At 42.3% G+C, this 22,228-nt stretch overlaps 1 protein-coding gene across 2 annotated transcripts; it reads left to right on the plus strand.

The window, feature by feature from the left end:
* Positions 1–419: 419 nt before the first annotated feature.
* Positions 420–21,450, plus strand: RRAGD (Ras-related GTP binding D). Of its 2 annotated transcripts, none has more exons than XM_015284701.4 (7): positions 420–3,261; positions 8,435–8,730; positions 9,159–9,358; positions 10,377–10,491; positions 15,577–15,719; positions 18,140–18,288; positions 20,166–21,450. In XM_015284701.4, the coding sequence occupies exons 1-7, from the start codon at positions 2,649–2,651 to the stop codon at positions 20,315–20,317; spliced, it is 1,668 nt and encodes a 555-aa protein (XP_015140187.3). In that variant the 5' UTR covers positions 420–2,648; the 3' UTR covers positions 20,318–21,450. The 2 variants fall into 2 exon arrangements, with proteins under 2 accessions (XP_015140187.3, XP_040553780.2); XM_040697846.2 differs by lacking the exon at positions 20,166–21,450 and adding an exon at positions 18,780–20,115.
* Positions 21,451–22,228: the final 778 nt, after the last annotated feature.

A 22,228-nucleotide genomic window follows, 5' to 3' on the forward strand; every position in this document is an offset into this window, starting at 1 on the left:
GCCCGGCCGAGAGGGGGGCGGCGCGCGGGGAGCCGCCCCGCGGAGCTGCCGGGCCGCTGCTGCTCTTGTATTCGGCTCCCCCCGGTGCCCTCGCGGTGTGCCAGTGCAGAGAGGGGGAGGGCGGCGAGTCGCTCGGCAGCTCTACCTGGTGTGGGCCGGGCAGGTCGTAGAGAGAAGCGTGAGGCCGGGAAAGGGCGGGCTGCTACGGAGCCAGAGCCTGGATGTGGTCCTGAGGTGCTCTCCGGAACTCAGGCTCTTCTTCAAGGTAGTCGTGGAGGCGTAGGAGCAGAAGTCCTGCGAGAGCACCGAACTCAGATGGGCCAGGTGCTCTTCTCCCAGCCAGCAGGCTTCCAGAGCTGGGCTGGAAGTCAGAGAGCCCAGGGGAGAGCTTGCTGTACCAGAGCACCGCATCACCCAGCCTTCTCCTCGCTGCAGGGCCCTTTGGTGTACCTCAGCCATATGTCTGTGTGGGCAGTTTATGTGCGTAAATCGGCAATTCACAAACTGGCAGGAAGGTGAGTTAGACAGGAACATCTTTGAACAGAGCAGGAGAAAGGGGTTGGTGTGAGTAGGCAAAGTAGCATCACAGAGGAGGGATCCAAAGAAAGAGAAAACAGAGCAACACAGTTCCTAATGCAGAGATACTGCGGGCCTTTTGGTGCAAAATCCTCTTCCTCTGCCAGGAGGAGTTCTCAGCATGATGGCCGGAATGAAGCAAATGTCAAAGTAATGAATATATACTTGTGAATTGTTTGTACCAATGCGAACATAATGCCCCCATCTATACATTTTTCATGAAACAGTTATGATGGTATTCATCGTTCTGTGCCAGTATTCAAATCAACTCTTGCTTCTCGATGTTCTGCAGGTGCACTGACTCTATCGTTTGGTCAGGATTACTGCGCCAGTCCAAAGTCCGGCAGTGTTACTGAAATCAGAATATAATTGCTGAAATGCACAAAAATAGGCCGTGATTGCTCATGCTACAGCTTTGGTTCCTCGTTCCCATATTCGGTATAGGCCTTCTCTGTGGGAACTTTATTGATACTGTGTAAAATTCTGGCGTGGGAACAGAAGTATTGGTGCAAGTAACAGTCAAGCTGTGCGTTAAGCAAGTTCCACATATGCAAATTCCTGCAGGAGAACTTTGTGTTTAATGGCATGATTGAGAAACAAGATGTTAACACACTGCAGAAAAAGTTTCCCTGGCATTGATCTACAAGCGATCTGATGGGAGTTTTTCCCCTTTAAAGAAGCAGGATGAGATGCTGTCACGATCCCGCAAACCTTGATGTGGGTGATCCCTTGAACACAGGGATGTCGGCAGGACCACACCTGTGCTTAATTGTTGTTAACCTCTTTCATCCAGAGAGTGAGCTTTGTACTCCCTTTTCTAGTTTTGTTTTCTATTGGGAAGAGAAAGTCATGAGGAATTCCCTCACTTGCCTGAAACAGAAAATATTTGTCATGTCTGTGAAATGCAGCTCCCTCTGAAGGAGTCCAATCGCACACAATATCTGCATTACAGAGTGTGTATTCAAAGACTCAGCCCCATGTCCACTTGCCCCTTCAGCAGTATGTGAGTGCAGGCAGGGCACTGCTTCATTGTGTGCAACAGGCTTGGGTTAAATGATCCGATGAAAGAAGAGATAAAAAAAGAAAGAGAAAAGGGGAAAAAGGAGAAAAAGAAAAAAAAAGATGAAATGTGGAGGGGATAGAGCAACGTGGTGGCAAAGGGCCAGAGGAAGAACAAGTTCTGAAGTTCAAGCAGAGCCCAGGATGGATTATATTGCTAAGGGGTTGGCAGAAACGCTTCAAGCTCTGCACAAAAACCCCATCTGGAGTTGAGCCTGGCATTTATAGGGCTCTGAACCTGAAGCTGTAGTCAAGCAGATGGTCACTGGCTTCAGCATTGTGGGAACTGCGCTGTAATCTGTGCTGTCATACCTGAGCTTCTACGCCTTCATTTGGTATTTCAGTATCTCCAAATAATACTCTGTGACTGATGCTGTTTCACAGCCCTTTGTGTAAAAGAAACCTGATACAGTCAGCCAGGCCTGTGGACAAGCTCTGCTTCCCCTGGTCAGCTTTGGAACCAGCTGCCCTTCCTGTGCAGATGTGGTCAGCAGTGTGTGAGACAGACAGGCCTTTATTGCCAACGTGGAAACTTTCCTCCTCTGTCGGGAGTTTTCAACAGATTGGTGTCTCTGAGGGCTGTCCCGAGACAGAAACAGTACTGCTGTACGTTCTTGCTCCGCATTTAAGTCTTGAATCTTTGTAATGGACTTAATGTTGAAATATTTCACATCGCATTTTGGTAAGCTGTTAAGCTGTTCACAGGGCAAACTTCCAAGCAGGTGGATGAGTTGAGAATAAGGAAAGACATTTCTTCAAATCTGCGTATTGGTAGATTTGTCATTACATGGGACGTAAAGGATGGATTTCTCCTCTCTTTCCTCTCTGGAAGAAGCTGTTCCTCCATTATCTCGAGTGGATTAGAGCAGCCCGAAGGCCTCTTGATAAGAGGACGAGGCACTCAGTGGACAGAAGCAGACATAGGACGTACTGGTGGGGCCCAGCTACCAGAGGTGACTTTCTCTGGTCGGGCTGCACGGGATGATGGCCAGAGAGGGTCAGCACTTGAAGCAATGCGAGAAAGCAAAAGCAACGCCGGGAGCCCTGGCAAAGAGCTCTTAAACCCTACAGAAAGTCTAACCGCAATGAAAAATGATCATTTTGGTGTGCCGCTGCCTCACGCCCCACAGCCACCGTGGCCCCGCGCACCCAGAGGCCCTTCCCTGCCAGAAACCGCGCTGTCCCCACGAATGGCTTCAGGCCCCTGCGCTGCGGCAGCCCTCAGACCGCCGCTACCGGCCTCGCGGCGCCGGGCCCGGGCTCAACCCGGGGCCGGTATCGGCAGCGGCGGGGCCCGGCCTGCGCGTCAGGTGACGCGGGTCGCGGCGCCGCGCTCTCCGCCCAGCGGCGAGCGGGGGAAGGGAGCGGCAGCGGCGCGGGGCCGTGTGGCGGCGGCGCGGCACCTGGGCTCCCCCCGAGGCCGCCGGCAGGCAGAGGGGCCCTCGCAGCCCCTCGCAGCCCCGGCGGGGAGCGCGGCCGGCATGAGCCAGGTGCCGAGGAAGCTGCCCCAGGAGGAGGGGGACGAGGAGGAGGAAGAGGAGGAGGAGATCGTGGGCTTGGCGGGCTACGCCGACGGGGCCGAGTCCTTCTCGGACGGGGACGCGGAGAGCGGCGGCGATGAGGCGTGTGAGTGCCGACCGGTGCGGGTGTGGGGCGGGGGAGCAGGCCTCGGTGGGGCCGGGAGGGGCCGCGCTGGGAGCCGGGCGGGCGGGCGGCGGGGTCAGCGGGAGCGGAGGGCTGCCGGGGGCTGAGCGAAGGCTGGCGGGCAGCGGCCGGCTGCGAGGGGGGAGAGACGCAGACAAAGCGCTGCGGGGAGGGGGGATAACCCCTCGCACGCGTTTCCCCGTCTGGGCGAGACGTGAGCCTGCCGTGCCAGGGAGGGGTGCTGCCGGCTATAAAAGGCAGCGGCGGCCCCGCGCTGGCCGGCAGCTGCCGGTGTCAGTCGTCGGGTTTGCAGGCTCGGCCCGGGGCCCGCGGGTGCCCGCCGGCGGAGATGGGTGCGGGGGACACGGGCGGCCCTGGAGGAGCAGCCTCGCTCCGCAGGGAGAGGCGCGCCGGCTCAGAGCCTGTTGCTCTCATTCACAGCGTGGCTTCGTTCTCCCGAGGCTGCTTCGCTCGGGAGCTCGGAGGGCTCTGGGGACGTCGACGTGAAATGAGAATTGCTTTCTAATAAGAGCAGAACAAAAGGCCGCGTGCTGTAAGGCTAAGGTGGTGGTCAGCCTTTCCTTAGGAAGCCCAGTCCTGCGAGCTGCCGTGGGAGGGGGCTCACTGACTCCACAGTCTGGGGGCAGTCAGAGCTCCAAGCTGTGGCGTGGGGCTGTGAGCATGCTGGGCTGCCAGAGATGTAACTAATTGGCGTCTTGTGCGAAGCTGCTGAGGAACTGCCTTCATTTTGATGCAGAGAGAATGTATTTCAGTGCACTTATTTAGTACTAAACCGGCAGCACCTTCTGCAGAGAAGTAATCCATTTTCTGTTCTCAGAGGAATTTCTTTGGAAATTTTTCAATGGGAGCTTTATTAAATTGCTAAAAAATGGCAATTGCTTCTTCACAGTAACGTGAGAATATTGTACTTATTGGAAACAAATCTTGACATCCTGAATAGCAGGCAAGTGAAGAGACCTCTCCACTCCGGGCTTAACACAAAGGCTGATTGTACCAGCCAGACCCCCTGCCTTTCCACTCGGTTCTGAGGTCTCTGGAGAGAAAAGAGGGGGTTGGGATTTGGATCTGAGCTTTGTGTATCTGAAAGTGGCCGCAGGGCAAGGGGCTTTTCTTTTCCTAGTTTCTATCCTATTTCTTCCTGCTTTTGTACAGTAAAGAGTCTGAAATACAGTATCCCAGCCTTCATGTGCGACTGTTGAAAGTGAAGGGAGAAGCCAGGCTTCAAAGTAAAAGCATAATTTGTGCACGTAGGCACACAGGATATTTCAAAACTCTGTATTGGTCATCTCTCACCTTCTGCTGTTTTCTTGTCTCCAACCTGAGCTGAAATGACTGCTGTTTGTCCTCCACTTCATCTTTTGACTTTAGGCACGGGGTCATACTCAGAGACCTTGAAGCACTTGGTTTACATAAAGCCTATTCATTGTTTTGATACATGCACTTAAGAAGTATTTACAAGCAGGGAAGCCTCCTGCAGTGTCCGAGGAAGTCACTTGAAGTTGGATCCTTGTAGAGTGCCGCGCTTGTGGTAGAGTAGAGCCAGGCCTTCTGGTTCTGAGTCTTTGGCCACAAGAATTTCCTTCCACCAGGCATTTCTGCAATGTTCATAAACCCACAGTAGCTGAACAGCTTTCTTGATTGCACGTAAGCTTTTTCTATTAACTCTTCAGGCTCAGGCCACTTTCAGCGTTGAAGATGTGCAGTGTATATTTATAAGGCTATCGTCTTACAAACTGCAAACATCACAGCCCCAGTAGTGCTGAAAATGCCATGAGCTGAATGGGTTTGTAGGTACTTAAGTGGAAAGTATGAGACTGGTAGTTCTCCTCTACAGAAAAGGTAAAAGCTTAAGAAAAGAATGATGTAATTGCATTAGCAGGCCAAAAAAATAATTGTTCTCAGCTCTATTAGTTAAAACAGTCTCGGAGGAGATTGTTAACATGTGCGTAGTAGAATGAACAGAAATGTGACTTTTGGTTTGGCGTAGCTCAAGCAGATGAGCTGCTATGCTTTGTACGTTTGAGAACTACAGTCTTCTTACTGATGGGATCTAAACATACACCTTCCGACATGGCATCCCCTTCACACGTGGCTGATAGACCCAGGCTTCTGAAAAATAATTGTAGCTGAAGTGGAATTTAGGATGGGCTTCAAAAACTGTCAACTATCAGTGAATATCTTAAATACTCTAGCTGTACGTTATTCATACTGTTTGCGTCCTGGTGAAACAGACCAGGGCTGCTGTGTGCAGTTCCCAACTCTTCACAGCTGGGCTCTTCTTCGTGTTGCAGTGCACACAAACAGCACTCTACAAACAAGTACTAACTGCCGTTAGAGAAATTTTGTCAGGAATTGAGTACTTCTGTGTTGTGAAAAGGCTTTGGGGTTTGTTAAAATTAATTTGTGGATACTTCAAAGGCTGTAGCCTCTAACCAGAGTGTTCTTTGTGGCTGCTTCGAGGAGTTGAAATGCGAAGGAGGACTGTTGGTATGTGCTAGAAACTGGCATTTTATGACTTTATGCAAAAGTGAATGAAGCAGGAAATGTGTCTCATCCAATGACGTAGAAAATTATCTTTCCCATTATGGAACAGAGAATAGTTTAGTGTTTCTCATGCATAGTATAATCTTGCTTAGTAACCCAGTCTGGAAAGTTGCGAGGATACATCTACTGGCATTGCTATGGCAAATTAAAGAAGGAGTTGTCATGTACTGTGGAAAGGAATGTGGGCAGGCAGTGTATCATCCAATTCCTTTACATATAAGGTAATCTCCTAACTCTCTCTCCGAGGAAAGTGCTACAGCAGCTCTGCTATCTAGTCAGGTTTGGATGATATTAATTCACATTTCCCTGTCTTTGAACTGGCAGAATTTCAAGAGCTAAGTAGCACTCCTACTAGCAAAAGAGACAGCGTTCACTCTACTTGCTAGTAACTGCTTGCACTTCCAACTCTGTTCTTTAGTATGGTTTTAATATGAAGTGATGCCTTGCTAGTAAGTATCACAGTCCATAAAAATGTGTCTACCTGGAAGAACATAATATAGCAACAATTTGAAACTCCAAGTTATTTTTTTTTTTTAGGTACCTGTGGATTTTTATTTTTATTTTTTGGCCTATTTCTTAGAGAAGTAACTAGCCTGTCTTCTTATTGTCTCATGACCTGTCAGAACTTTGGGAACTTCTGATCGCCTACACCGGAATTTGAAGGAGAGAAGTCTCAAAGATGATTGAGTTCATGCAGGCTTGATGAAAGGTAGCGCTCAGAGGAGAGGCTCCAGTGAAAGTGTTCTCAGAGACAGGCAAGCAGATGGAAGTGTGCTGCGGCAGCACTTGGCTGACTGGTGCACGCCTGTGTGCTGTTGAGGCGTGTGGTCAGCTCCAGATCAGCCACAGCACGTCACATCAGTTTTTTGGAGGGTATGTCATAAGACATACAGGGAAGTTGGTGTTACTGTGGTGGGGAGAGGAAAGGGAAACAGTACAGAGCCACAGCAAACCAGACTTGGTAGGTTCTGTTATGAACAGAGCAAAGTGGAGTTTTTTTATAGTTCTTTGGAACGTGCAATAAAGCATCAACCCAAAGTCTGGTTTTTACATGCATTTTGAAAATAATTTCCTCAAACTAGTTCTTGTAAAGCTTTGACTAAATTATTTTCCCTTCAGGTGGTCAAGATGTAGATTGCAGGATGTATGGATATATGAACATTAATAAAACATTGGCTGTATTTTTGGCAGCTGTAGAGAATTTGTACATTAAGGAGAATGGAGTGAAAGAAGCTGTTAAATCTTATTCCTTTGGTTTGCTTTGTTGACAAGACTGCGCCCCGCAGAATGTAATGAATGCTGTCACATTGTCTTAGAGCAGAGGCTTATTATTCCTCTCTCTCTCTCTTGAAGTATCGTAGGCACACACTTCATGCAGTCACAGAACGATATTATTGCTCACGTTGACAGGAAGGGTAGAGCAGTGTGTTGACTGCAGTTAATTACTTCCTAAATATTGCTGCCTGTGGATCAGCTGCTGTTGTCCATTGCTGCATTAGGGGGATGAGCACCTCACAATCCCCGGCAGCCTGCTGCTGTTTTGCTTGAAGGGTTTCATCTGCGTGCTGCTCCAGGCTGGCAGTGTCCTATAGGTGAGGCTTGACAAAGCACAGTACGTGGAAAGAGCTGCCAAGGCCTGTCAAAATGCACAGGATCTCAAAGTGGTCTGTCAGTCACTGTGGTACCAGGGGCTCACGGTGAGAGGCATAAGTACTGGTGAGCCAGCAGGTGGTGCAATTCCAAATTCACCTTAGCAGAAAATGAGGAAGAAGTGCAATTTCCCTCTGCCCTGAATTAGGTTGGACACTCTGTTATGCAGTAGGTAGGAGTAGGCCTGCCTGATATCTTGTGTGCTTGGCCTGTTGTCTGATCTGTGTTTTAAGCCTGACTGCTGTGTGCTGAGAGCCTTATTCTGCAGATATAGCATTGACAACTCAGTATTTTATGTTGCTTATGTTTGGTCCTGCAAACAGGATATCACAGGATTATTTTAAACAGCAGGTGAAATCGTAATGACCTTAGAAATGAACTCCCCTTGAGCTCAGCTCTGTGCTTAAAGTCTCAAGAGAAGGTGTGTGCCTGCTGAGTTGTCCTCTTCCTATGGCTCTTGGGGTGTGTGATTCCTTTGCTTAGAGGAAGGAAGGAAGCCTTTGTGTAGCTTTACAATGTCAAACAAATGTAACTAACACAAACTCACTCCTTGCTTCCAGCAGCATGATCTGGCTGTTGGTTGATAGAGGTATTTGTTTCTGGATACTCTTTTTTTAAAATTGAGTTAGAATGTTTTATTGTGTTACAATAAAATTAAGTATTTTAGGGTGGCCATGGGATAAAACAATTTTCACATACAAACTAAGCATACTGTCTGCAGTTTCTGCTGTGGGTGAAAAGTAGGTTTTCTTAGTCTCCTAAGGGGCAAAGAATCCAGGCTAAAATGTCTGCAGTTCCCTCAGTTTAAAAATGGGTAATATTTGCATAACTCCAACTCAAAATGTCATGAAAATAAATGTCAGATGCATGTTATCTGTCAGTTACTCATGAATTATGTTGCTATAGTATGTTACTCTTCTTCTTGTATGATTTTGTTCAGTTTTGGATTTCAATGATCCCTTCAGTACTGAAGTTAAGCCACGAATCCTGCTCATGGGTTTGAGAAGAAGTGGGAAGTCTTCCATTCAGAAAGTTGTCTTTCACAAAATGTCACCAAATGAGACCCTCTTCTTGGAGAGCACAAACAAAATCTGCAGAGAGGATGTATCCAACAGCTCCTTTGTCAACTTTCAGATATGGGATTTTCCTGGGCAGATTGACTTCTTTGACCCTACATTTGACTATGAGATGATTTTCAGAGGCACTGGAGCACTAATATTTGTTATTGACTCTCAGGTAAATAAAAAACAAAAGAAAAAAAGAAAAAAAAGTGTGTGGAGGGGTGCATTTAAGCTGCCTTTGTCTTTTTTTTAGCAACATACAGATGGATTAGAAAGCAGATTCTTCAAAGCAAATAAATAACTTATGGTTACAAACACACATTTACAGGAAGTCATTAAAACTTGAAGAGCTGCTTGGCTATTTTTAATCTCCCCTTGCAAAATGTTTAAAACAGTTAACTGCTTTAACATCTCAGGATTCTTGTTCAGACTCCCAAGTGCTTGCAGCCTAAGATCAGTGCACGTGCTAGGTGCAAGCTCAGTCTTCTATTATAAGAAATAAAGAACCTAAGATATTGTTGAGCTGTAGCATTATCTAAAAGTACTGTAAGATTTTAGATATTTTACACACCTTTCCTGCAGTTTTTATTTTTCCTTCATTAGGATGATTATATGGAAGCATTAGCTCGGCTGCATCTTACTGTGACCAGAGCATATAAAGTGAATCCAGATATCAACTTTGAAATCTTTATCCATAAAGTGGATGGCTTATCTGACGATCACAAGATTGAAACACAAAGAGATATTCACCAGAGGGCAAATGATGACCTTGCAGATGCTGGATTGGAGAAAATTCATCTCAGGTGAGAAAAGCTGCTGTACAAAAATTTTTAAGTAGGAGAGGAGCTATTTGTTTAACAAGTTAATATTTTCTGTTCTCTTGAAGTAGCAAGCAAAAAGATTTTGAAGAAAGAGGTTAGTCACAGATAATTTGTTTGGCTCAGACCAAATGCAGTATCCTATTTCTGAGAGCTTTCTTGAAGAGCAAGATAAGGAGCAGAAATGCTTAAAAAAAGATGACAAATATGCTAGAGTCCCATCAGTTTTTGCTGCTGTCTCTGTCTTGAAGTTAGAAGTATGGGCATTGGCAACCTGTAGAGTGCATATGCCATCTACATCGCTTTTGCCTTTGGAACTGCTCCTTGCCTCACAGTTGTCTCCCAGTTACTCGTTCTCATTATTGCAGCCTCCTCAGAGCCACTTGGGAAAGCAAAGAGAGAGCACCTTTCTTATATCTGATGATAAAGCAAATTACTGTAGCAAACAGTTAAAAACAGTAAACTTCTATAGACCAGAAACTAGAGGGACATCAAGTTTCCGTATTATTTTTAGTGCTTATAGCCAAGGACAAAGAGATGTATAGAAAGAGACCCGTTTCATGAACCTGTCAACACTTTAGAGCTCTTAAAAACTCAACTGCATCATGCACTGTTAAATGGGTCCAGCTTTCAAAAAGTTAAGTCACAGTGGATATGTTCAGTAGTATTCCTCATCTGCAATTTGAAAAATATTTTCCAAAGGTTACATCATGAAGGGGAATTACATCATGAAGTCCTACATCAGGTTCTCATTTGCATTGTCTAGGTGTTTTGTTGTTGTCTGTTTTTTGTATAGAGGTGTGGCAAGTATAATGTTGAGTATTTAGTTTCTGTATGAAGGCCTATGCTTCAATCATAACATGTGACTTTTGATCACAAGGGGTAATTGCATAATTGTAGGCACTTGCTGTTTGACGATATTTCATTTCACTCATATTATGAAAGGTACATTACGTTCACTGTATGTAACTAAAAGAAAAATCTGGTGATGTTTTTTTTCCAGCTTTTATCTGACAAGCATATATGATCATTCTATATTTGAAGCGTTTAGCAAAGTGGTACAGAAACTGATTCCACAGCTCCCAACACTGGAAAATCTGCTTAACATCTTTATTTCAGTAAGTACTTGTTGCGTATTTTGTCTACAGATGAGGCTATGACCATCATGCATGTTGAAATATCCTGTTATTAATATTAAATATTCCTCTCAGCTGCCTACCGAGAGATTGTGAGCAACGCGAACATTCAGAGGCATTATTAAAACACAGTTGAAATGCACTCACATGCAGCCAGGCCTCCCTTCCTTATCGACTTTATTGCTGAGATACAGTATTTTCTGAGTGAAAATGGCACATAAGGTGCATTGGCAGTCATTGCTTTCCTGCTTTTAAGTTCATTTGAATGTTGCAAAGGTCTTTGCTGCGTGCAGTTTTTTAAGTAGTACTTGAAATTTGTGTTAATAAATTCTTAAAGGAGTGTCATCTGGTCTGACCTCTTGCATAAGAGAACTGCCTATAGTACTTCCTAGAATTTATTCTACTTTGCACTGAAATTTACCTCTCTTATGAAAATGTAGTCTTAACATTTTTAGAGGTCGAGTCCACCACAGCTTTCACACCTTCCACAGTTACTTCCAAGGCCAGTTAGGGAACTTTGTATATCTGACTGCTGTTACTGTGGAGGTATTTGCTTGTTCTCCTGCTCCTGGATGTGTGGTCTGTTCTCCTCCTTTATACTGGTTGTGACACCTGCCTGTTCCCTCATGGAGTCACTCTGACACATCCCAATACAGCAGAAGATTGTGCAGTTCTTTTGCCTGTTTCATCAAAAGCAGCTCATGAAGGAGACCAACATACTCTTTTTGTGGCCCAAGGTTAGAAATGGGAACATGTGACAATGAGGAGAGGGAAACACAATAAGTACTTGTGAAAAAGGGGAGTTCCCCCCTTTTCTTGATGCATTAGTTCAGATCCTAGCGGGTCCTGAAACTGTACCCTTTTTTGTACCTTGCATTAGCGTTAGGCAAACTTTAGTTTCCAAGCACGGCATTTTGGTTTGCCTTTTTGTGATTCTGAAGTCATGAAATTATTTAATATCATAGAACAGCCTGTAGGATAAAATTAGACTTCACAGCTTCTCAGTGTGGGGTGTGAAAATTGGGAGAGAGGGAGGTTAGCTGTTTTGCTGAAAGGGAGAGCTGGGATTAAAGAAGTGTCTTTCCCAAATTTATTCTCTTACTATTAGGCAACCAATTCATAAGGAATGGTTTATGACAAAGACCTCTTTCCACCAAAATGGCTGGACTGCATGCCAGTTATCATCCAGCCCTGCATTCCACTTAGGGTAGAAAGGTAATGATGGTTGATGATAATAGTTCTGGAGCAATTATGTATTATTTTGAATATGCTACATAGTATTAATGAGAAAGCTGGCTGAATTATAATCTTCATAATTCCAGAACTGCACTATTTACTCATATCACAAGTCTGATCTCTGTATAGGGTCTTCTCACTGTTTGGAGTTGCTGAAAAGTTTGTACCAAACCACTACATGACTTCAGCATGAGCTGTTTCCTGAATGACAACAGTTGTTTGTGCATATGGGGCACCCAGACTGAAGGCCCCATTATATCCTAGAGTAACAGATATGACTGGTAGGGAAGAACAACTCATTCAAATAAACGGGAAATTTAGAGAAGTATTCCTGAGAGGTATGTTATTTCCTCTGCACAGTAGGGCCAAGAGTCTCAACCTGTTTCTTAGCTCCAAATAGAACATAGCAGTCAGTGGCATAGAACAAGATGTAGCTGCTTCACTGTGTCCTCAGAAAGCTTGCTTTCTGTTTGTAAGAGCATCTTTCATCTGTAGACAGGAGACTCAGAATGACTCTTACTTGCAACCATAGGAAGACTAAACATCATTCTCTGGTGTAGAATTAGTGGGCGCCTCTTTAGCAACTTAGTGACAACAAATCAGGTTAGGAATCTTGACATAGATTTTGTTCATGCCTTACTTCAGGAAGCCACTGTGTTGGTTATCAGAATGTGGGTGTGTTGGTGTCCTAGTTTGGGTTTGCAGCAATATTCATGAGGATGTGCTTTCATTTATGCCACGAAGACTTCCAACACAAAAGCTGGTGATTACAAAAATAGATCTGTGATCACCCTTGAGTTCACCTCAGGTTTTTAAGCAACTTTTATAGTGCCACAGTGTGTTAGCTCATACAGCTTGTACATTTGATTATGCTGCTTCTACATTCTTAAGTTTAACTGCCTGTAAAGCACCCAAAGAATTGCTTGGTGTTCAAAACCCATGTAAATTTTGGCTAACACCAGCTTCATATAGAGGGATGTCTGTTTTTCTTATTCCTATGGCCTTACCAAGTAGTCAAGGTGTGGCAATGTGTAAAAACTACTTTTTAGGGCCAGCTTCCAACTTAGTCTTCATACTTTCAAGAAGGAGAAAGATAAGCCCATTTATCTAACCTAACAGTTGATTTCTCACTGTCATTGCTGCTATTTGTGTGTTAATGATGTCTCTTTGAATAGTAATTTTTACCCAAAGCTATTTGACTTCTTATGGCTTCATGATTATTGTTTTTAATGGTATGTTTATATTGATAAATATCCTCACAAACATTCTGGCAAATCCCTTGGTTTTGTAATTTAAGGCATACTAAAAACTCCATCAAATGAAATCAGAGAGGTCATGCTGGTACAATTTAGTGGTGACTACTACTGGCAGCCCATCCTACCCTTTTGTAGAGGTTTCTGTCTCCATACAAAGTTGAACAGAAGGAGATTTGCCAGTTTCTCAGCAGATCCTACCATAGTGTATCAGTTTCAAGTTAATGCAACAATGGTTTAAGATGCCAAGTTTTACCCGACTACTATGTGTAATTGCTGGCATGGCAGACATCTCAAGATGAAAACCTTTTAAACTGCCACTGCAAGTGTTGACAGGCTGCAGTTGCTAGAGTTCTGAGATGGGTATATCACTTCTCATTGTTAAATGTTACAATATTGTCACTGACATCTTAATATTTTAAGGTACTTCTTATATGTGCAACTGAATTTCTCCTTACATGATATAAAATTTTATAATTGACTCCTCAAGAATGACACCGCAGGGCTCAAGTTCCAATCTCTTATTTAAAAGTAGTTTTCTTTTTTAAGAAATATATTCAGATGGCATTTACAGGCAAATCTGGTGATTAATCTTATTTGGCAACATCTGTAGAAGTATGTGCGGCGCTGTCAGAATTTATGTATTGTTTGAATATTAAAATTGCACAGCTATTACATGTGGCCAGAATTACCAAAATAAATAGCACACACAGTTTTGTTCTTAATGCTAAAAAAATGTTGACTCATAGAACCACACAAGCTGAGCAGGACCCTTAGAGGTCAGCTCCTGCTGAAAGCCAAGCTTCAGTGTGCAGGTTTGCATAGGGCTGGGTCCAGTTCAGCTTTTTGTATCTCCAAGGATTGCAACTCCACAACTCCTCAGGTCAGCATGCTCCCAGTGCTTGACCGCTCTTATGCTAAAAAAGGTTGTGTTTGTTATTGTTTGTTTGGATTTATTTTTATTTGGTGCATTACTTTTTATTCTTTTTAAGATAGAATTTCAGCTTGTCTTTTGCCCCTCGCCCTTCAACAGTTGTTCTGAGAAGAGCTTGGACCTGCCTTCTGCACATCCTCCCAATAGATGTTTATAGACAGCAGTGAGTCTTCTTTTCCCCAGGCTGCATAGTTCCAGTTCCTCGAGAGTCTCCTTGTGTATCATGTGCTTCAGCTCATGTACATAGGGTATCCAGAGAATATACTTTCTCTTGAATATTTTTTTTCTATTAATGAACTACAGAAATGAGCCATTCATGCAGTCCTTTTCCATAATGAAATACAAAAAATTCACCTCTGGTTACCACTGTGAATGAATATTTCCAACCTTATTTGGATGCCCCAGGAGTGGAAGAATTATTACCTAAGGTTGAAATCTTTCTGCTTATTATGGGGAATTTGGAAAGTGTGAGGGTCACTTTAGTCTCTAATTATGTGTTATTCACTTACAAAGAAAGCACAAGAAGAAACCTTCTATACCTACAAAAGCTGAAACTGTTAGAAGTTGCAATGGGTTTTCAGAGTTTTTGACAGTTACAAAACAGTTATGGCAACAGTCCCAAATCATACTAAAAGGGAGGCCCATATATGGAAAAAATACAGTTTAATGGGAGAAGATAGCTTCTGTTCCTGTGTATTTGGTTTCTGAAGCTTGTTTGTCAGCTTGATCTTCAGCAATACTGGGAAGCTGTCTTTTAGGTTCATGCTGGGACAGCTGCCCAGGTGCAAACCCTTGATATGACCACACAGAACTACTGTTTTCAGTTTTCAGTACGTGTTGGGTTTTTTTTATTCCCACTCTAGGAAACAGAGGCTTATGGCAGTTTACCTTATCTACACAAAGAGTATAAGCTGAGACTGAGCTAGCATTCCTGCCTACCATCTGAGAGTTGCAGATACAATACATGTTCAGTACAGAGAGAATCTTGATTAGCTTGGCAGGATGACAGAAGCATATATGCTGTCACATTAGCAAGCCTTAAACTTGTCTTTAACCACAAATTCTATATGAAATTCTATTTTCTATATGAAAACTGAAAAGGCACCATCAAAATACTGATCTTTTTCCTGTGATTCTGAATAAAAAATGTTCTAAGGAACTATGCAGTAGAACAGCGACTGATGAAACAATTTCTCAATTTCCTTGAGAAATTAGTTCCTGATTCCTGTGGTCTTTGTCAATCACTTTTTTCTTTTCTTTGTTTTCACCATCCTACATGTCCAGTTAGAAGAACTTTATAGTTTTATGTTTATGTCCATTGCTACAATCAGAAACACCCCAGAAGCCAGATCTTGGAGTTTTTTTTTATCTTGTGTTTTACACTGGAAATAAGTGTAATTTATCCAGATGTTTTCTAGAGAGGAAGTTTGGGAACCTAACTTCTATCAAAGACAGAAGCATATGGAAGGTCTGTAGCCATCACAGCTTGCTACGAATATGTCATTGCTCAAAATGAGCTTGATTGCAAATTCACTCCTACTTAACCTTACATTTTGTGCAACGGGCAAGTAGGGAAACAGCAAATCTTGGTACTAATTCAAACAGAGCTTACATTTCATTTTTCTTTCTTTCTTTCTTCAATAGAATTCTGGGATTGAAAAAGCATTTTTATTTGATGTTGTAAGTAAGATCTATATTGCAACAGACAGCACTCCAGTGGATATGCAAACTTACGAGCTCTGCTGTGATATGATAGATGTTGTGATTGACATTTCTTGTATATATGGGTAAGTAAATTGTTTTGTTGTTTTCTTTCATGGAGCTATGTACCTAGAACCTGAATGACCTCAAAATAAGAATTATGTGGATGTAAAAATAATGAGAATGAGTAAGGGAAGAAGGAGGGAATTAAGGGCCTCTTACGTGCAGATCACCTGCTAGCAGCAGTGTTCCATGCCCAGCTTCCCTTGTGAGCACCTTCCTCTTTCTATGTGAGTAATTTATTTTTTGTGGGAAGGAGTGGGAAGTAGCCATCCTAAAATAAAAGGAAATATTAACTATCTTTTTGTTCCCCAGGGCCAAATTCAACAGAAGGATGTTTCTCATTTAAAATAAATAATTCAATGTGTGGCTGTGTGTAGTTGTGTGTTTAATAGTTAGTGGCCACTGCTGACCTTAAAGAGCTGCTTCACTCTTCCATCAGTTTTTTTGCTTGTCCTCTTTCCCTGCACAAAATTTGTATTTTTCAGCTTCCTATCCTTTAGTGACTGGAGAACTCTCACAGAATGGCTTAGGTTGGAGGAGACCTTAAAGATCATCTAGTTCAAACCCACCTGCTATGGGCAGAGTTGTCAATTACTGGATCAAATCCAACCTGGCCTTGAATGCCTCCAGAGATGGGACATCCACAGCCTCTCTGGGCAACCTGTTCCAGCACTTTACCACCCTCTGAGTAAAAAATTTTTTCCTAGCATCTAACCTAAATACACCCTCTTGCCTTCAACCTTTCTTCATAGGAAGGGTTCTCCAGCCCTCCGGTCATCTTCATAGCTGTCCTCTGGACCCACTCCAACAGCTCCACATCCTTCCTGTACTGGGGGCCCCAGGCTTGGACACAGTACAGATGGGGTTCATGAGGGCAGAGTAGAGGGGGACAATCCCCTCCCTTGCCCTGCTGGCTACCCCTCATTTGATGCAGCCCAGGATACTATTGCCTTCCAGGCTGCAGTAGCAGTAGCACTCTGCTGGCTCATGTACAGTTTTTTGTCTGTCAGGACCCCCATGTCCTTCTGTACAGGGCTGCTCTCAATGAGTTTTTCTCCCAGTCTGCATTCCTATCTGGGATTTCCTTGACCCAAGTGCAGCACCTGTACTTGGCCTTATTAAACCTCATTAAATTCTTATGTGTCCACTTATTGAGTATGTCCAGGTCCCTCTGGACAGTGTCTCTCCCTTCTGTTTTGTCAACTGCACCACTCAGCATGGTGCCATCAACTTTCTTTGCAAGTTATGTTGGTGTTTCAAATGGCTTGGCCCAGTGCAGTGCTAGCTATTTCTGGAAAAGGCAGGGGTGCATTAAGAATTAGTGCATTAAGGTGCATAGACTTGGAGGCTAAACCACAGTATCTGCTTCTGATAATGTGGTAGTCTTCGGTAGTCTGTTTATAGATCTTTTGCACTCTTTGAGAAGGTATGGGGGAAAGTCCTGGTGCAGGTGTACAATAACCATTAGAACAGCAAAAGAACAACAAATTGTAAAATGTGTATAGTTGTGTGTTCTACTGTATCTTTCAGATTTTAGATTTGATCTCTTAAGTGTATAAGAACTTGTGTTTTACAGAGGTGTACAATGAAGGATTCTGATTCTGTAGCCTTTTTTGTATGTGTGGAGAGAAAGATCCAGTTCTGTGGTTTAAAATTATTATCTGTATAACACAACAGGGAGGCATTCTAAGTCAATTTCATTCTGCCACTGTCTCTTGTGTAATCATTTAGCATTTGTCATAGAAACCTGCCTGTCAAGGTTTTTAGCTGTAAACTAAAAGTGTGATATTGGAATTCATTTCTTGCCCTCTGTTCCTGGAACATCTGTGAAACCTGTTACCTTAAATATTAGTGATACTAATTATTCTGGGAGATTGGTGATAACTACCCATTTAAGAAGGTCTCTGTGTGCGTTCGGGAATGAGAGTAAAATGACAAGGTCCAAAGCCAATACAGTGATTGTCATGGTGTATCATCTGTGAAGGAGAACCGTCTTCGTAATGTGATGTTACAAAAGCCGGTGTCTCATGAGGAAGGTCTCATGATGGTGTAAACTATCAGTCAGCTGCCCGTGCTGAAGCAAGGTTATTGGATTTGGAATTATCAGTACAGACTTACTGGCTCACATGCTTTAGATAAGTTTGTAATATAGTGCAGTGATTAAAAGAAAACAGACAACTTTAGGGTAAATGGTTTGAAGAAAGTAGGGCTCCGTGTCAGATTCTTGGAAACCTAATGATCTGATTTCTAGGTGTATTTGAATAAACAGTTTAATCTCTGTGTCTGCTTAGTTTATGCACTGTGGTGCTTGAAGAATTTCCCTGAAAGATGAAAATGAAAATTTCATAAAGATTGAGATGATCTGATGAAAGAACCTACCTGGAAATACTTTTAACTCATCTGATGCCTTATCTTGTTTGTTTCTTTGAATATTGCCTTTCAGGCTTAAAGATGATGGCACTGGAACTCCTTATGACAAAGAATCAATGGCAATCATAAAACTGAACAATACAACTGTCCTTTATTTAAAAGAAGTGACGAAATTCCTTGCTCTTGTTTGCTTTGTGAGAGAAGAAAGCTTTGAGAGAAAAGGTATTTACCTCTTTCTAATATTACATTTTTTTACCTTATATGAACAAGTTAATGAATAACTCTGATTGTCATTAGCTGATACAGTCTCTAGCTGTACCATAAAGTACAACTTGATAGAGTTTACATAACATGGTTAAAGGCATGAAGTATTGTGCTGACATTAAGATGAAATCTTAAATATATTTGACTGCTTTCTGGTAAGAAAGCATACAGTTTACATTCATTGCAATGAAGCTTCCATCTGCAACAGTAGAATGTGTCAATTTATCTTGGCTAGCGTTGCTTTGTACCTATTGGCACTAGCATATGCATTTGGAACAGCTTGTGTGCCATAACCAAGGGATAAGTATTGAAACTAGCTGATAGAAATATGTTCTCTCTTTTCTTGTCTTTGAAAGTAGGCTTTTAAAAAGCTGCACATTTGGGAACTAGGCAGCATTTATATTTTGTAGTTAAAGTGCCTAACATTTCTTATCCTGCTCTGACCCTAGTCAAGGTCAACACTGAAAGCTTAGTTAATTACCATATTGCTTACTGGTGTGGTGTTCACTGGATTACTGGGCTTCAAGTGTCTCAAGACTGGAAATGAACAGTGGAAAAATGAGCTATCATTTTGGCTTGTGACCCATCTCTTGTGATACTAATTCACCAGTCAGTGTCATTGTGTTTGTGAATGCAGTACTCATGTCATCTCTGCTGAACCGTTTGACAGGCTGTTTAGGTTTTATTTTATAGAACTTTACCAGGTCAAGTTTCTCTCACATACCTGTACCACTGTTAGTATCTGTAAAGTTAGATTCTGCCAGTGTTGGTTTTGCTGTAAGCATTAAAAAGTGTTACTCTAACACACCCACTGACAAGACTGTTCCAGAAAAGACACCATGTTGAGCAAATACTTGTTAGGCTTTGTGCACGCTTGTGTCAAATTGTTGTGTCTGCATAATTTGGGACACTTCGTATTGAAGTCAGTACTCATGAGCAGTGCGGTTTGGTATTATAATGCAGCTTTATTTTGGTGTCTGGAAACTTCAACTGAGTACTTTGTCTGAACTCAAGGGAGAAGGAAAGCAATTTCTGGGGGAAAAAAAAGTATAACATGTTGGGTATAAACTATTCCAAATTTGTATTATCACCTGTTAAGGAAATAGAGATGGAAAGCACAACATTAGCAAAGCTTATGGCAACTAACCCTGTCTGAGGTCATCAGCTCAGTACCAAAATTTTAAAACAATTTATAGCGCCCAATAAGTCTTCTGATTGACTGCCAGTATGGCTTTACAGCTTTTCTGTGGGATCACAGTCAGCCCACTCACACGGTAATTTTAACTGCCTATTATGTATGTATGTAATCTAACAACATGGCTGTTGTGCTAATTTTGAGTTAGAGTGTAAAATGAAGTATAACTGGCTGCTATTTGGTAATATAGCTGTAGAGTATCTGTTTCAAAACTTACATATTATAAAAAAATGAATTTTTTTTTAACTACTAGATGATATGTATTTTTGTCATGGTTCTTCTGTGAGGTAAAGTTGCAAAATGATGCCATAATTTATATTGTAGTATCCTGAGTGCTTCTCCAAAGCTCCTTATTAAGTTAAAGCTTTCTTATCTGCCGAAGTACTTCTCTTTGTGTTCTCTTTAGACCAATATGTGCAGTTAATAAAGGCTACGATAAGAAACTGTGATGCTCACTGAATTACTTGTATTTATTAAATATACTTCTGCTTAGCACAGAAAAAATTGCCTGGAGAATTCACTGATTACGACCTCTAGAAAGAATGTGGTGTTTCAGTAAATGTAGAATATAAACAAATCTGTGATTAGTTCATTTGTGTAAATGTTTTTATTAATATGGAAAACATTTCTGTCTCTGTAGGATTAATAGACTACAATTTCCATTGTTTTCGAAAAGCCATACAAGAAGTATTTGAAGTAAGAATGAAAGTAGTAAGATCTCGAAAACATCAAAGCCACGTGCAAAAAAATAAGAGACCCACTCCCAATGGGACACCAAGAATGCCACTGTAACTGAGGTTTTCTGGCACTGTGGCGAGCTAAGTTTTCATGAAGTTGATGTGACTTCTGCATCTCATTGCACTGAGTGAAGAGGAAAACCAATGGGACTGATGTATTATATGAATTTTGCCCGAACGTTCAGAAAGCACTGTTTAAATATTTTTATCCGATCAGTTTTTTTTAATATAGTGAGCACTTTGAGCAAAATGTTGTATATATAAGCATTGAGGTGAACACTTGTAAGAATTTTCTTAATATATGCTGTAAACCTTTTTCATGCCATATTAAGAAAAAACGGCTGTGACAGAAATACTGGGTACATAATTTGCACTTTTTCATGTTTTCCTTGTGGAGTTGGACTTTGATAAACTTAGTTTTTATGGTGATTTTGATGCATGGCGTCAGGTAAAATGTATGCTGTATTTTATTTACCTGCTACAATCAAATTGGCTAGTAAACAATTAAGAAAACTTGGTACAATGCCTTTTAAAATTTGTTACAGCTAATACCTAACATTCATACTGATCTAATTTCGTATATTTTTCAATTTGTAATCTGAAAAGTAATTTTGAAGTATTACAGCAATAAGTACCTTACCAGCAATCATAACTGGTAGGTAAATATTAGCTTTTATGAAACAGGCTTTTGGCCAAATTTCATCTGGAGTTCTTCATAACACTGGTAATGCCCTCTGGGTCTACTTTTATCATTTACCTCAGCATATACCACTAAAATACCTTTCTATAAAGACAATTGTTTTGTAAAATGGCTCTATGTTGCACTGGTATTTTTATAAGGTTTTGGAGGAGGGTGGTGTATCCAAAAGGCTGAATTTTTGCTGCTAAATTTGTTTCGATATCCTGCACAGTTGTGGTTGTTGCGGTGAAGAATCTGTGCGTTTCTACCCTGCCATTCAGGTGTACTGATGGAAGTCCTAAAGATGCAAGCATTAACTTCTGATTCCTTCTACTTATGGGCACATCTGCAATTGAAATCAAAATGAGTACTGGAGAAATCAACCTGTTACAGTAATCGGAATATGTTGCTACTCTTAATATAGAAATGAGCAGATTTGTCACAGGATCCGCCAGGACATCAGAGTACTCTCAAACTTTAAAAATAAGTAAAACTTTCTGAATTCTGTACTTACTGGTTTCGTTCAGTTAATGATACAAAAGTATCGTTCCTAGTTGGAAGAACAACTCTTTGTTTTTCTTTCCTCCCAATCCTGCTGCAAACCAATTGCATACACATTCCGAAGGTGTTGTCAGCAACTGCTGGGAGTGGGAAGAGCTTGATTTGGAAGGCAGCTTGCAGTACACCAGAATTGGGTAAGGGGAGCTGCACTTTACTCAGTCATAAACTTGTCTATTCCTACCTGAGATAGCTCTGGAGATAGGAAGGGAGATGGAATTTGAAAGTTTCCTTTTGGTTGAGGCAAGGAATAGCGCTGTATGTCTATTACTGAGTTAAGAGTTCCCAGTGTTTGCTGGCTTTTGTTGAAAAATAAGGAGTTTAACATGTGAAACCAGTCTAAATTCAGTGGTCGTGTGAATGCAAATGCAAAGTTTCTGTATGCTGTACACATCTTGAGGCTCTAATACTGCACTGAGTACATGAGCTGGGAGAGCCTCTTGGCATTGAATGCAAAGGCTCTCCTCACAAGCATTTGCCAAAAGAGAAATTAGTAGTTTCCAAGTCCCTTACTGCTGCCTAACATGCATGACTTACTTACCTTTCTGGAACAAATTGGCCATTTTGGCATGAATGTACTGAATACATGAGGAGTTCTTAGAAATAGGATGGATCTAGGCTCCGAGCCTCACTTGATCAGGAATGCAGTTCTAGGTGCTGAGGAAGGTGAAAAACGTTGAGAATAACCAAAAGTATTGGTCCTGGCAGCAGTGTGAAGGATAATTACGG

The sequence above is a fragment of the Gallus gallus genome, chromosome 3 (genome assembly GCF_016699485.2).
Source record: "Gallus gallus isolate bGalGal1 chromosome 3, bGalGal1.mat.broiler.GRCg7b, whole genome shotgun sequence".
Taxonomy (NCBI): domain Eukaryota; kingdom Metazoa; phylum Chordata; class Aves; order Galliformes; family Phasianidae; genus Gallus; species Gallus gallus.

Bases quoted from the DNA above. Each gene is read 5' to 3' on its own strand.
- RRAGD (XM_015284701.4), top strand. From the start codon at position 2,649: ATGCGAGAAAGCAAAAGCAACGCCGGGAGCCCTGGCAAAGAGCTCTTA. The intron at 15,720-18,139 runs GTAAGTAAATTG...ATTGCCTTTCAG, and splicing joins GACATTTCTTGTATATATGG to GCTTAAAGATGATGGCACTG. The intron at 18,289-20,165 runs GTATTTACCTCT...CTGTCTCTGTAG, and splicing joins AGAAAGCTTTGAGAGAAAAG to GATTAATAGACTACAATTTC.